A 14,681-nucleotide genomic window follows, 5' to 3' on the forward strand; every position below is an offset into this window, starting at 1 on the left:
ATGTAATGGTGCAGTCTTGGCCCACTGCAACCACTGCCTCCCAGGCTCAACTGATTCTCCTGTCTCAGTCTCCCAAGTAGCTGGGATTACAGGCGCCCGACACCACACCTGGCTAATTTTTGTATTTTTAGTAGAGATGGGGTTTCAGCATGTTGGCCAGGCTGGTCTCGAACTCCTGACCTCAGGTGATCAGCCCACCTCGGCCTCCCAAAGTGTTGGGATTACAGGCGTGAGCCACTGTGCCCAGCCTTAATTTTTTTTTTTTTTTTTTTTTTTTGAGATAGAGTCTCGCACCGTTGCCCAGGCTTTAGTGCAATGACGCGATCTCGGCTCACCGCAACCTGCACCTCCCGGGTTCAAGCGATTCTCCTGCCTCAGCCTCCCAAGTAGCTGGGATTACAGGCACCCACTACCATGCCCAGCTATTTTTTTTTTTTTTTTTTTTTTTGTATTTTTAGTAGAGATGGGATTTCACCATGTTGGCCAGGCTGACCTTGAACTCCTGACCTCAGGTGATCCACCCCTCAGCCTCCCAAAGTGCTGGGATTACAGGCATGAACCACTGCACCCTGCCAACCGGCCTTAATTTTTGTATTTTTAGTAGAGGCAAGGTTTCACCATGTTGGCCAGGCTGGTATTGAACTCCTGACCTCAAGTGAGCCACCTGCCTCGGCCTCCCAAAGTGCTGGGATTACAGGCATGAGCCACCGCTCCTGGCCTTTTTTTTTCTTTTAGTTGGTATTTACAGCTATACGTTTACTTCTAAGCATGGCTTTTTCCAAATCTCAGAAGTTTTGGTATCTAGGAGTGTGTTGCCATGTATTTGTGAATTTCCTAAGTATCTTTCTTTTGGTTTTTAACTTCATTACATATGGGTGGAGAATATACTTTATATGATTTTAGTTCTTTTATGTTTACTGAGACGTGTTTTATGGCCTAACCTGTGGTTTATTCTGGAAAATTCAATATGCCCTTGAGAAGAAAGTGCATTCTGCTGTTGTTAGATGGAGTGTGCTTTTTTCCCATTTCCGCTTAATAAGTGGAAATTGAAGATGAAATGTTCTGTCTATAGCTGGTTATTAGGTTTAGTTGGCTTACAGTGTTGCTCAAGTGTTCTCTTTCCTTGTTGATCTTGGGTCTAGCTCTATCCATGATTGAAAGCAGGGTATTGCAGTCAATGATTGTTACTGTTGAGTTGTCAGTTTCTTCTTTCATTTTCATTAGTTTCTGCTTCATATATTTTGAGGCTCTGTTAGTTTCATATACATTTGTAGTTCTATCTTCTTGATGGATTGACCTTTTTATTGTTATAAAATGTTTTTTGTTGTCTCTGGTAGCAATTTTTGTCTTAAAGTATATTTTGTCTGATGTAAGCACTCCTTTCTTGGTTCTTCTTCTAGTTGCTTTTTTTTTTTGAGATGGAGTTTTGCTCTTATTGCCCAGGCTGGAGTGCAATGGTGCGATCTCAGCTCACTGTAACCTCCACCTCCTGGGTTCAAGCGACTCTCCTGCCTCAGCCTCCCGTGTAGCTGGGATGACAGGCATGTGCCACCACACCCGGCTAATCTTGGATATTTTTAGTACAGACAGGGTTTCTCCATGTTGGTCAGGCTGGTCTTGAACTCCTGACCCCAAGTGATCCACCCACCTCGGCCTCCCAAAGTGCTGGGATTACAAGCATGAGCCACCGTGCCCGGCTCTAGTTGCTTTTTTACACAGAACATATGTTGGATAGCTTTCTATATTAGTACATACAGGTTAATCTAATTTTTATTTTTTATTTTTTGTTTTTAAGAGACAGGGTTTCACTCTGTTGCCCAGGCTGGAGTGCAGTGGTGCGATCTCAGCTCACTGCAGCCTCAACCTCCCGGGCTCAAGCAATCCTTCCGGCTCAGCCTCCTGAGTAGCTGGGACTACAGGCATGTATGTGCCATCACACCCAGCTAGTTTTTGTATTCTTTAACTGCAACATTGTATTTCATGGTACATTAAGCCATAAATTAACTAGTTACTGTTTCTGGATGTTTTTTAAATTTGTAGTCTGGTTTGTTTGCTGTGATAAATAATTCTGCAGGGAACACCTTTGTGTCCATGTCATTGTGCCAATGTGTTTCTGTGGAATAAATTCCTAGAAGAGGGACTGCTGATGAGTCGCAGTCGTTTCTGATATTAGCCGTTGTGTCTCACTGTTTCCTCCTTCCACCGGCTCACCCTGCAGCCCCTGCAGATCAAGTCAGTGGTGGCACCAGAGCATGTGAAGGGCTACATCTACGTGGAGGCCTACAAGCAGACCCATGTGAAGCAGGCCATTGAGGGGGTAGGCAACCTGCGGCTTGGCTACTGGAACCAGCAGATGGTGCCCATCAAGGAGATGACAGATGTGCTCAAAGTGGTGAAGGAGGTGGCCAACCTGAAACCAAAATCCTGGGTCCGCCTCAAGCGGGGCATCTACAAGGATGACATTGCTCAGGTGCCGGGGGCGGGGTGGCATGGGGGTCAGGGTCCCTCCATTCTGTTCTCCCTTCCTTTCCTTTTGTCCTTCCCACCCTCTTTGTGCTGCAGAGAATAGAACCCCACTCAGATGAGCTGAAGCAGAGCCTGGGTTTTGTGAGCACACAGGAAACGGATGGCCGTCTTCCTTGCACATTCCCAGGCGTGTTGAGTAAAGGTCTGAAGGAGCAGAGGGCATGAGGCATGTGGAACTCTTGGGGAGGAGTGTTGTAGGCAGCAGGAGTGGCCTGTGAGATAGGATGGCACAGTCACTGGCTACAGCAGGGATGGCGCGAGATGACTCAGGGAGCTCACGAGGCCTGCGGCCCATTGGAGAGCTTTGGTGTTTACTGGCGTAGGATGGGAGGGCTCTAAGGCACACAGGCTGACTTCAGTGTTAATAAGATTTCTCTGGTGACTGTGTTGAGACTAGACCACTGGTTCTCAAGCCAGGGCGATGTTTCCCCAGGGGACATTTGGTAATGTCTGGAGACATTTTTGGTTATGTCAGCTGGGGAGGGGGTTGATGATTATGGCATCTAGCAGGTTAAAGCCAGAAATGCTAGACACACACGTCCTCCAATGCACAGGATGGCTGCCCACAACAAAAAATTACCTGGCCCAAAAAGTCAATAGTGCCAAGGCTGATAAACCCGGGAATAGCCTGGAGGGGGCCATGGGCAAGAGCGTGGAGACCAGGGAGGAGGCTGCTGCTGTAGCACATCCCACCCACGTGGCAGTGCTGGTGGGATGGGACCAAGACCCTAATACAAGTTGAGTGTCTCTAACCTGAATGCTTGAGACCAGAGGTGTTTTTCAGATTTCAGATTTTTTCAGCTTTTGGAATATTTGCATTATACTTACCAGTTGAGCATCCCAAATCTGAAAATCCAAGAGTGAGCATTTCCTTCGAGCATCATGTTGGTGCTCACAGGGTTTCCTATTTTTGAGCATTTTGGGTTTTTGGATTTGGAATGCTGAGACTGCAGTGGAGGAGGGGAAGAGGTCAGGTATTTTGAAGGCAGAGCTGATGGAATTTGCCGACAGGTCGGGTAGGTGTAAGAGAAACAAAGGAGTCAAGCGTGGCTCCCAGGTTGTGTGCCTGAGCAGAGGGAAGAATGGAGTGGGAGGCAGCAGGTTTGGGGGAATCAGCGGTTTGGCTGCGGTTGTCCTGGATTTGAGGGACCTTTAGACATCCAGGTGGAGATAGCAAGCAGGCAGTGGCTACTCAGTGCCAGAGTTGAGGGGAGAGACAAGCTAGAGTGGGACTTTTGGGAGTGGTCAGCAGCCTGGTTTCTTCCCCACCGTCCTGCGTCCCTTCTTCCTAGCATCTCCTGACCCTTCTTGTGTCTGGGGTCAGGGAGGAGGGTGGGGCCCTGCTGACCTCCTGCTCGCGCTGCTCAGGTGGACTACGTGGAGCCCAGCCAGAACACCATCTCCCTGAAGATGATCCCACGCATCGACTACGATCGCATCAAGGCCCGCATGAGCTTGGTACTCAGGGGAATCTGTGGCCTGGGGGAGGGGATGTGCTCGATCCCGCTGGTGGCCAAGCTCCCTCCCTCACCCTTCCCACCCATGCCCCTTTCCTCCATAGAAAGACTGGTTTGCCAAAAGGAAGAAGTTTAAGCGGCCTCCACAGAGGCTGTTTGATGCTGAGAAGATCAGGTGCGTGTCCTTGGGGACTGGCTGGGCTGGGTCCCCAGGGCCGGTGTGCAGAATGTGCCTTTTGCAGGTTCCTCCCCAGGGGTGGCCCTGCCACAGGTTTAGCCTGTGAATTGGTTAGCTTGGCAGTATAGCCTCAGGCAAGTCACTTCACATCCCTGTGCCTCAGTTTCTTCTGCTATAAAGATTGATGAGGCTGGGCGCAGTGGGAGGGAGCACTTTGGAAGGCTAAGGCAGGAGGCTTGCTTGAGGCCAGGAGTTCGAGACCAGCCTGGGCAACATAATGAGATCCCATCTTTTAAAATAATAGTAAAAAGAAAAAAGTTAAAAAGAAATTTAAAAAGATTGATGAGGCCGGGCGTGGTGGCTCACACCTATAATCCCAGCACTTTGGGAGGCCGAGGTGGGCGGATCACTTGAGGTCAGGAGTTCAAGACCAGCCTGGCCAACATGGTGAAACCTTGTCTCTACTAAAAATACAAAAATTAGCCAAGGGTTGTGGTGGGCTCCTGTAATCCAAGCTACTCGGGAGGCTGAGGCAGGAGAATCGCTTAAACCCACGAGGCAGAAATTGCAGTGAGCCAAGATCGTGCCACTGCACTCCAGCCTGGGTGACAGCGAGACTCCATCTCATAAAAAAAAGAAAACAACCTCTGCTTCCTCAGATTATAGATTATAGTGAGAATTAAATAAATTAGTATGCGTATGTACTCAGAATGCACTTGGCATGTAGTAAGTGTGATCCATGGTATGATATATTGAAGTGGGATTCATAGACTATGTCAGGCTTTAGAAAGTCTCCTTTCCTGATCTGCTTATGCCCACTTGAGATGGGGGGATATGGATCCCCTTTCCCTCAGGATGCCCCCCAGACTCCCTAGCTGGGTAGAGAATTGGAGCAGCCCAGGAATTTCAAAATCCCAAGGCCAACTGGGGGCTCCGGCAGGGAGGGCAGGAGAGGAGAACATGGAGAAACGAGAGGTGCCAGTGATATTCTTCCCTCTGGTCCTGTTCTAGAACTAATTGTGTGTGATTCAGCCAGTCAGGTTTTCCTTCAGATAAAGGAAGAGCTGTGGAATGCACCTTTGAGTCTGCACCCAAGGGCCTTGCTAATACTTCACCTGCCTGAGTTCGGACCCATTTATACCACTGGTTTCGACTCACCTGAACCTCTCTTTGCAAAGAACAAACCCTAGTGCTCCCTTCCCCACCCCCCCAACAAGCCAGCTGACCAAGTACCCCAACATGCCCAGCAGAGCATGCTGGCCCCTCTCCCAGATTCACCACGGGAGAAGGCGATTGCATGAGCGCAGGAGGAACTTGACCTGCTCCTCTGTGAAGGAGGCTCCTTCCCCACCCCAGAGACATGGAACAGGCACTAAGCAGCCGGCACTCCACATTTGGGGCCGGGAGCTGCAGGCTTGGGAGTCCCACCTGCCTGCTTTTGAATCCTGTCAAGACTCTGGCTTGGCAACCTTGGGCATGTGATGTGACCTTCCTGAGCCTGCATTCCCTCACCTGGAAATGATGAGCAGTTACTGATGTCACAGATTTGGGGAAGAGTCTGTGAGGTCATGAATGTGCAGGCCAGGCTGAGCGCTCTGCGAATATTAACTGGTATCATTGTCTGAAACTGTTATTTTGTTCAGCTAATGTTTACTGCATACTTTCTGTGTACTGGGCACTATTCTTGGTGAAATTTAGTGAATGTTACATCCCTGACCTTCTGGAGCTGACATGCTAGTTAGGGGGACAGGTCAAACACTAGCTTGTCAGATGGTGATCGGTGCTCTGGTGAAAGATAAATCAGGGAATGGGTGGAGGAGTGCAGGGAGGTGGGAGGCGGGCCTTTGGGGTTTGTGAGAAGTCACTGCTGCCAAGAGGGTGTGTGCTGGGATGGGATGGGTCATTCCGCCTGTGGTCCTCTCCCTCTGTTGCCAGCTGAGGAGACTGAGGTACAGCAAGATTTTCTTCTTGACTCTCCCTTCTAATCTTCTGCCCCATCAAATTCCAGGTCCCTGGGAGGTGATGTTGCCTCTGATGGTGACTTCCTCATCTTTGAGGGGAACCGTTACAGCCGGAAGGGCTTTCTGTTCAAGAGCTTCGCCATGTCTGCTGTGGTGAGGGTCCCAGAGGGGCATTGGTAATGGGGGTGGTGTGAGCGTTCTCCTGCAGGTGAGGCCCTGGGCTGTGGGTTATCTGATTCTGTCCCACTCCTCAAGTTAGGAGTGTTCCCTAGGAGAATTATTCCCCTAAGACCCACTCAGCCCACTCAGCTGGGCTGTTGCACTGACCTCGGTCCATTTCCTTCTCTTCCCCTCACCGCTGGGGGCTTAGATCACGGAGGGTGTGAAGCCAACACTCTCTGAGCTGGAAAAGTTTGAGGACCAGCCAGAGGGCATCGACCTGGAGGTGGTGACTGAGAGCACAGGTATTTGATCCCCCTTTATAACCTGGGCCAAGGAGCAGGGGCGGCCCATGGTGGCAACCCCTGAGTCAGCCCTACGACCGCCCCTGCAGGGAAGGAGCGGGAGCACAACTTCCAACCTGGGGACAACGTGGAGGTCTGTGAGGGTGAGCTCATCAACCTGCAAGGCAAGATCCTCAGCGTGGATGGCAACAAGATCACCATCATGCCCAAGCATGAGGACCTCAAGGTGGGTGCCCGGTGTTCCCAGGGGCAGGGGTTGGAGTGTTCAGGCACATCTGGCTGTATGTGGCTGTCAAGGTGGTGGTGTGCCTGGTGACACCTGGTTTCCAGGAGGGTAAGTTGAGGCCCTTCTAGTGTTCTCAGGTGCCTGAGAGGCTCTGTCTGAATGCAGCTCAGGGTCGGTGGGCAGCAGGTCTGCCTGGTGGTGTCTGTCTCTGGAGAGTGGCTTGGTCTATCTGTTGTTTCTGAAAAGCAAGATATCTGGGTAGTACTGGGTTGAGAGTGTGATTAACCAAGGGGTAATCTGCGGTGGGGGCTTGATTTTGTTTGCTTAGAGCGGGGTGTGTGTTTGTCTGTGTCTGGTATGTGTCTGAGGGGTTGTGCAGGCCCAATGTGATGTGTGGGGTGAGGCTGTCTCTGGGTGGGGCTGAGGAGCTGTCCAGTTGGGGGTCCTGTGTCTGAGGGGCAGGCTCTCTGTGTGGGTATAGGTAGGCATCGTGTGTCTTGAGGGTGGGCTGGGGTAAAGGTTGTCCAGGTTGGTGTCCTGTGTCTGGGGTCAGCTGTTTCTGGGGCAGTCTGAGGGGTCGTCCAGCTGGACTAAGGTAGTCTAGGGTGGGTGGTATGAGCCTGAAGTGGGGTTTTTGAGAACATGAGTGGATTCTAAAGACAGGAGGGGCTGGCAGGTTGTGGTAGTCTCCCCTCACCTGTTTGTTGTCCCCACACCCAATCCCCCAGGACATGTTGGAGTTCCCAGCCCAGGAACTTCGGAAATACTTCAAGATGGGGGACCACGTGAAGGTGATTGCTGGCCGATTCGAGGGCGACACAGGCCTCATTGTGCGGGTGGAGGAGAATTTTGTTATACTGTTCTCTGACCTCACCATGCATGAGGTAGGTGGATAGAAGGGTTGGGGAAGGGTGCACGTGCCAAGAAGAGACCCAGGTAGGCGAGCCACCTGGACCGGGCCTCACCCCTTTCACCATCCCTGGCAGCTGAAGGTGCTCCCCCGGGACCTGCAGCTCTGCTCAGAGACAGCATCAGGTGTGGATGTTGGGGGCCAGCATGAATGGGGCGAGCTGGTGCAGCTGGATCCCCAGACTGTGGGTGTCATCGTGCGACTAGAACGGGAGACCTTCCAGGTGTGTGTGTCTTGTGCTCTGTGGGGTGGACTTGCTTTTAGGAGGCTTCTTGTCCCTCAACCCCTCATCCTGGGAGGTGGCAGAGCCCCCAGACTGCTCTGGGTTGCAGACCTGGCTCTGTCACTTACATCTGACTGGCTGATAGTGGGCACATGGCAAGTCATTGATCTCTCCCCTTGCCTGTTTTCACACCCTATAAAATGGAAACGAGAGCAGCGTCTACTCTGTTCGTAGTGAATGATTCCCTGAGGTTAGATCTGTACCCTGGTGTCTGTTGCTCGCTCAAGGATGGAGTGCCACATGTGCCCTCCTGCCTTTGCTCCTTCCTCATGGATGTGGGAGTCATGGAGCACAGTACTTAGGATCCTGGACTCCACATCCACATCTCGGCTTTGTTGCTTCTGTGCTGTTTGACCGTGGGCTAGTGACTCACCCTCTCCCAGCCTGAGTTTCCCTCTGTAAGATGGAAATCATGATAGAATCCACCTCAGAGGAAGTTTTGAGGCTTCAGTGAAATCTTACGGGGCCTGACACAGAATGATGGATGAACAATGTTGCTATCAGCCTCTTCTTCCATCTCTCAGGTCCCTGTTGCCCAATCGGGAGTGGAGTCTCCTCCCAAAGGGTGTTTTAGAATGACTGGGAACATTTTTGGTTGACCCAGTACCTAAAGGTGGCACTCTGCCTGCCTGCCCTGCAGCCAGGGAGTTGAGATGCCTTGTGGAGCTTGGGACCGTCTCCCACAAGGAAGGATTATCCCACTTTAGGGAACCCCTGCCCCGTGTCTCCCCTTCCCATTCTCACCCCCTCACTTCCCTGCTCTCCCTCTGTAGGTGCTGAACATGTACGGGAAGGTGGTGACTGTCAGACATCAGGCTGTGACCCGGAAGAAGGACAACCGCTTTGCTGTGGCCTTGGACTCAGAGCAGAACAACATCCATGTGAAAGACATCGTTAAGGTCATTGATGGCCCCCACTCAGTGAGTACAAGTTCCTGCTTTTGAGCTGCACCTGAAAGAATTTGGTTGGTTGAGGGTGAGGGGGACATGGTCAAGAGAGTGACCCTTCTCTCCCCGGCTAGGGTCGAGAAGGGGAGATTCGCCATCTCTTCCGAAGCTTCGCCTTCCTACATTGCAAGAAACTGGTGGAGAACGGGGGCATGTTTGTCTGCAAGACCCGCCACCTGGTGCTGGCTGGGGGCTCAAAGGTGAGGTGGGCATGGCAGGACCCTGTGCGTTGGGTACCTGGCTCAGCCCTCCAAGCCTCCTCTGGCCCCAGAAGTGACAAGATTGGGCTTGTGAGGGATTAGGAGAGCAGTGTCATTGTCAGGTCCTTGGCAAAGAGTGAGAAGGTTTATTTGGGATTCTGAGCTGTTCACCAAGTTATTTAAGTTATTTATTCATTTCATTTTCCTGAGCACCTGTTAGGTGCCAGACACTGGAGAACCAGTGGTGAACAGGACAAAAATACTCTGCTCTCACAGAGCTGATACTCCAGAGGTGGGCGGACAGATAAACCCATCGTACAGCTTGAGGTGATGGCAAGCGCTGTGAAGAAAACAGAATGGGCTCAGGAGACAGGGAGTGACCAGGGCTGCTGTTTTAGATAGAGGAGGGTAAAAAAGGCCTCAGTGGGAGGCAACATTGGAGCAGAGACCTGAATGAAGGGATGGAGAGTGAGCATTTTGGGGGAACAGCAAGTGCAAAGGCCCTGAGGTGGGGCTTGTAGGAAAGTGTGCAGGACCAGGTGTCACAGAGGAATTCAGGCCTGGGGTGTGAGTGGCTGGTTGGTCTCCTCAGGGCCCTGCACATGGGATGATGAGTTCCTGTGGTTTGTGGTTCCCCCATCCCCTGCCTGCCAGTTCACTCCTTGCTTCTCTCCTAGCCCCGTGATGTGACCAACTTCACCGTGGGTGGCTTTGCGCCTATGAGTCCCCGGATCAGCAGCCCCATGCACCCCAGTGCTGGAGGTGAGAGGGGTTCAGGGTCAGGGGATGTGGTGGGTAGAAGGGGCTGGAAGGAACTTGGTTGTTCAGCCTACACTCACTGAGTGCCTGTGCTGGGCTGGGCACTGCTATTAGGGGGTTCACCACCCACAGGAGGGTAGACGCCACAGTGACAGCCCGGAATGGTCAGGGCTTCCATAGGAAAGCCAAGGGGCAGGGGTGGGCAGAGGAGGCTCCTAACCCAAGTAGGGAGGAGTCAAGCAAGTGAAGGGGACGTTCTGATGGGGCCCTTGCTGTGGGCACAGCCGTGGGGGACCAGTGACATTCTCCCCAATCCCCAGGTCAGCGTGGCGGCTTTGGTAGCCCAGGTGGCGGCAGTGGTGGCATGAGCAGGGGCCGGGGCCGGAGGGACAACGAACTCATCGGCCAGACCGTGCGCATCTCCCAGGGGCCCTACAAAGGTGACCTGCGAGGCCTGTGGAGGCCTGGGGAGGGGCATGGTGAGGGAGAGCCTGCCCAGCCTGACCTCCTGCCCCCCTGCAGGCTACATCGGTGTGGTGAAGGATGCCACAGAGTCCACGGCCCGTGTGGAGCTGCACTCGACCTGCCAGACCATCTCTGTGGACCGTCAGCGGCTCACCACAGTGTACGGGTGGGGCCTGGGGAGGGCCAGGGTGGGGCTTGCTAGGCAGTGAGAGGGCTCTGCTCACCCCATTTGTTCTCTGCGTCCACAGGGGCTCACGGCGCCCGGGTGGCATGACCTCGACCTATGGGCGGACGCCCATGTATGGCTCCCAGACGCCCATGTATGGCTCTGGCTCCCGAACACCCATGTACGGCTCACAGACACCCCTCCAGGATGGTGAGTGCCCGCAGGGGACAGGGAAGAGGGGCTAGGGGGACCTAGAGAAGGGACAGGACTGACAGACACACTCATTTCCCCCATTCCAGGTAGCCGCACCCCACACTACGGCTCGCAGACGCCCCTCCATGATGGCAGCCGCACTCCTGCCCAGAGTGGGGCCTGGGACCCCAACAACCCCAACACGCCGTCACGGTGAGTCCAGGGTTCCCCAGGTTCTGGTGTGTGCTGGTGTGTGTGAGGGGTGATGCTGGGTGTCTGGGGCATGGAGGGGTTTGTGGGGCACACCCAGCATTCTCTGCTCCTAGGCTCAGGCTGGTCCCTTTGAAGGAGGAGGCATAGCATGGTGGGGCGGGGGCAAAGCGGCCTCCTCTCCATCCCCAACCTCAGTAGTGATTGTGGATACCCCTGGGCCTGGAGAAAGATTGCCTGGGTGGGCTGACCTTGGGAGGGCACCCTCATTTCTGTCAGCCACAGTGTCAGCTGTGGAAGGAAATAACATCAGGAGTGCCTCTGGATGGGGCTTCCGTGAGAATGAAATTGCTTCAGTTCGGGGTCTGGTGTAGGGTGCTGTTCTGGAAGCATCCACCGCATTATCACCACAGTCGCTCTCAACAGACTTTTCTCCCAACAGGGCTGAGGAAGAATATGAGTATGCTTTCGATGATGAGCCCACCCCGTCCCCGCAGGCCTATGGGGGAACCCCCAATCCCCAAACACCTGGCTACCCAGACCCCTCGTCCCCACAGGTCAACCCACAATACAACCCGCAGACGCCAGGGACGCCGGCCATGTGAGTCCACTGGGGTCTGCCCTCGTCTACCCCTGCCCAAACCCTCCTACTGCCACCACCTCTTTTTCCCTCCCTCCTCCAACAAATGCCCCCTTCTCTCCTGTCTCTGCAGGTACAACACAGACCAGTTCTCTCCCTATGCTGCCCCCTCCCCACAAGGTTCCTACCAGCCCAGCCCCAGCCCCCAGAGCTACCACCAGGTGGCGCCAAGCCCAGCAGGCTACCAGAATACCCACTCCCCGGCCAGCTACCACCCTACACCGTCGCCCATGGCCTATCAGGTAATGGTCTGCCTGCCTGCCCTGAAGGGTGGTGGGCTAGGGTGGCTTTGGGCATATAGGGTTGGCCAGGCCAGATGACTGTTCCCAATGACACTTCCTCTTTCCCTTGCAGGCTAGCCCCAGCCCGAGCCCCGTTGGCTACAGTCCTATGACACCTGGAGCTCCCTCCCCTGGTGGCTACAACCCACACACGCCAGGCTCAGGCATCGAGCAGAACTCCAGCGACTGGGTAACCACTGACATTCAGGTGAAGGTGCGGGACACCTACCTGGATACACAGGTGGTGGGACAGACAGGTGTCATCCGCAGTGTCACGGTACGTGGGGCCCAGGGTGGTGGGTGAGCAGGCATCCTCTCCTTGGTACCCCCTAAACTGGGGACAGACCTGTCCCCAGATGGTGACAGCCCAGAGTGGGCAGAGCTGGGATTGAGGAAGCCTAGAGGGCAAGGGGAGCTATGTGAACCCAAAGGAGTCATCTTACCTGATTTAGCGGGGAATCAGGGAGGGCTGCCTGGAGAAGGAGAAATCTGAGCCAAGACATGACAAATGAATAGGAGTAAGCTAAGGAAAGTGACTGGGGTGAGTGTGTTCCAAATGGAGGGAACTGCATGTACAGAGGCCTGGAGGTGAGGGGAACCTGGGCACATTCCGGGAGCTAAAAGGTTTGTTGTGGCTGGAACATAAAGAGCCGAAGGGGGCCGGGCAGTGCTTCCCACCTGTAATCCCAGCACTCTGGGAGGCCGAGGTGGGCACATCACCTGAGGTCAGGAGTTCAAGACCAGCCTGGTCAATGTGGTGAAACCCTGTCTCTACTAAAAATACAAAAAAAAAAAAAAAAAGCTGGGCGTAGTGGCGCATGCCTGTAATCCCAGCTGCTTGGGAGGCTGAGGCAGGAGAATCGCTTGAACCCAAGAGGTGGAGGTTGTGGTGAGCCGAGATCGTGCCACTGCTCCCCAGTCTGGGTGACAGAGCAAGACTCCTCAAAAAAAAAAAAAAAATGGTGAGTGATGAGGCCAGAGAGTTGGCTGGGGCCCTGTCATGCACCAGCCCGGAGGACCTAGACTGTTCAGAGGGCGCCGGAGAGCCATGAAGGAATCTAAGCAGGAGAGGGGTGGGAGCAGATCTGTGGTGTGGAATTCTCCATCAGTGATGGATTGGGGGTGGGGAGACTGGGCTGGGACCCCAGGGGGAGGTTGGGCTGCACTGGGGCAGGGCTGTGGGGAAGAGGCAGGAGGCAGGTGGGAGAGACCCTCACGGGCTGAATGGCCAGGCCTCAGAGCCAGGGGTTTGTTGGTGAGGGAGGTGACCAAGATGAGGTCCAGAGCTCTGGGGGGGCCTGCAGACCATGGGGCGGTCCCTGAGACCAGGTCCAGGAAGAGGAGCAGGTGTGGGGAAGACGCTGAGGCCAGTTTGAGACATGAAGAGTCAAGAAGCAGTCTCCTTTTTGCCTGTTAGCTTCATTCTGATGCTTCCCTTGCTCATTGGGTCACCCTATCCACCCTGACATGCACCACAGGCCCCAGGCCTTGGAACCAGGCCCAGCCTTGGCCTTTCCTGCCCCCATTTCACCTTGAGTTCTCAGAATGAGCCCTGAGCCTCTGTCCCCTGGAGTGTGGGCCTCAGTCCCATGTTGGGAGCAGGACAGGCTGACCAGGCTGTCCCCATCCTCCAGGGGGGCATGTGCTCCGTGTACCTGAAGGACAGTGAGAAGGTTGTCAGCATTTCCAGTGAGCACCTGGAGCCCATCACCCCCACCAAGAACAACAAGGTAAGGGCAGGGGGCAAGGAGATAAGATGGGAGTGTTGGGTACTGACTCGGACCCTGACCATATTCCCCCCCACCCCCAGGTGAAAGTGATCCTGGGTGAGGATCGGGAAGCCACGGGCGTCCTGCTGAGCATTGATGGTGAGGATGGCATTGTCCGTATGGACCTTGATGAGCAGCTCAAGATCCTCAACCTCCGCTTCCTGGGGAAGCTCCTGGAAGCCTGAAGCAGGCAGGGCCGGTGGACTTCGGCAGATGAAGAGTGATCCTCCTTCCTTCCCTGGCCCTTGGCTGTGACACAAGATCCTGCTGCAGGGCTAGGCCCATCGTTCTGGATTTCCTTTTGTTTTTCTTTTTAGTTTTCCATCTTTTCCCTCCCTGGTGCTCATTGGAATCTGAGTAGAGTCTGGGGGAGGGTCCCCACCTTCCTGTACCTCCTCCCCACAGCTTGCTTTTGTTGTACCGTCTTTCAATAAAAAGAAGCTGTTTGGTCTAAAAGTGTGTGTATGTGTGTGTGTGTGTGTCTGTGTGTGTGTGTGTGTGTATGCCGTGGGAATGAGGGTGTCGTTTTTAAGTGGGGTCATTTGCAGACCCCACTTCCTTGCTTTGTGGTTGGGGCAAATAAGTGGACCCTACCTAAATCCATTTTCCCTTCTAGATAATAGTGATAGTGCCTGCCCCAGAGAGCTCTTGAGGGGAGTGTGTATGAGAAGACATCGCAAGGAGATGATCAGAGTAGAACTTGTCATGTGATTGATGACATTATATCTTATTCAGGCATGAATTATGCTAAGTGAAAATCACAGTATCCCCCAGGAAGCCTAAATTCCTCCTGTGGTGCAGGATACAGTGCTTGATGGTCCTTTTTCTTTGTTTTCTCTTTATTTTTATTTTTCTGAGACGGAGTCTTGCTTTCTCATCAGGCTGGAGTGCAGTGGCACGATCTTGGCTCACTGCAACCTCCGCCTCCCGGGTTCAAGCGATTCTCCTGCATCAGCCTCCCCAGTAGCTGGGATTACAGGTGTGCACCACCACACCCAGCGAATTTTTTTGTATTTTAGTACAGATGGGGTTTCACCATGTTGACCA

At 53.6% G+C, this 14,681-nt stretch overlaps 1 protein-coding gene, 1 long non-coding RNA gene and 1 other non-coding gene across 6 annotated transcripts in view; 2 read left to right on the top strand and 1 right to left on the bottom strand.

The window, feature by feature from the left end:
- SUPT5H (SPT5 homolog, DSIF elongation factor subunit) overlaps positions 1 to 14,090 on the top strand; it is a 31,262-nt gene extending 17,172 nt beyond the window's left edge. For all 4 annotated transcript variants that reach the window (XM_024236371.3, XM_024236372.3, XM_054538455.2 and 1 more), the window contains 20 exon segments: positions 2,219 to 2,470; positions 3,895 to 3,984; positions 4,088 to 4,158; positions 6,170 to 6,275; positions 6,493 to 6,586; positions 6,676 to 6,812; positions 7,541 to 7,696; positions 7,799 to 7,945; positions 8,779 to 8,925; positions 9,027 to 9,152; positions 9,830 to 9,914; positions 10,232 to 10,351; positions 10,434 to 10,536; positions 10,625 to 10,752; positions 10,842 to 10,947; positions 11,387 to 11,545; positions 11,658 to 11,826; positions 11,939 to 12,142; positions 13,500 to 13,595; positions 13,676 to 14,090. In XM_024236371.3, the coding sequence (XP_024092139.3) occupies positions 2,219 to 2,470; positions 3,895 to 3,984; positions 4,088 to 4,158; positions 6,170 to 6,275; positions 6,493 to 6,586; positions 6,676 to 6,812; positions 7,541 to 7,696; positions 7,799 to 7,945; positions 8,779 to 8,925; positions 9,027 to 9,152; positions 9,830 to 9,914; positions 10,232 to 10,351; positions 10,434 to 10,536; positions 10,625 to 10,752; positions 10,842 to 10,947; positions 11,387 to 11,545; positions 11,658 to 11,826; positions 11,939 to 12,142; positions 13,500 to 13,595; positions 13,676 to 13,819 (2,640 nt within the window). In that variant the 3' untranslated portion in view covers positions 13,820 to 14,090.
- Positions 5,633 to 5,704, top strand: LOC129052059 (small nucleolar RNA ZL116). The gene has a single exon (XR_008516777.1). It is a non-coding gene; the product is annotated as a small nucleolar RNA ZL116 (small nucleolar RNA).
- Positions 6,492 to 11,383, bottom strand: LOC129051975 (uncharacterized). Its single transcript, XR_008516588.2, has 3 exons — positions 11,196 to 11,383; positions 8,750 to 8,956; positions 6,492 to 7,050 (listed from the first exon to the last, which is right to left on the bottom strand). It is a non-coding gene; the product is annotated as an uncharacterized LOC129051975 (long non-coding RNA).
- Positions 14,091 to 14,681: the final 591 nt, after the last annotated feature.

Source organism: Pongo abelii, chromosome 20 (assembly GCF_028885655.2).
Source record: "Pongo abelii isolate AG06213 chromosome 20, NHGRI_mPonAbe1-v2.0_pri, whole genome shotgun sequence".
Lineage (NCBI taxonomy): Eukaryota > Metazoa > Chordata > Mammalia > Primates > Hominidae > Pongo > Pongo abelii.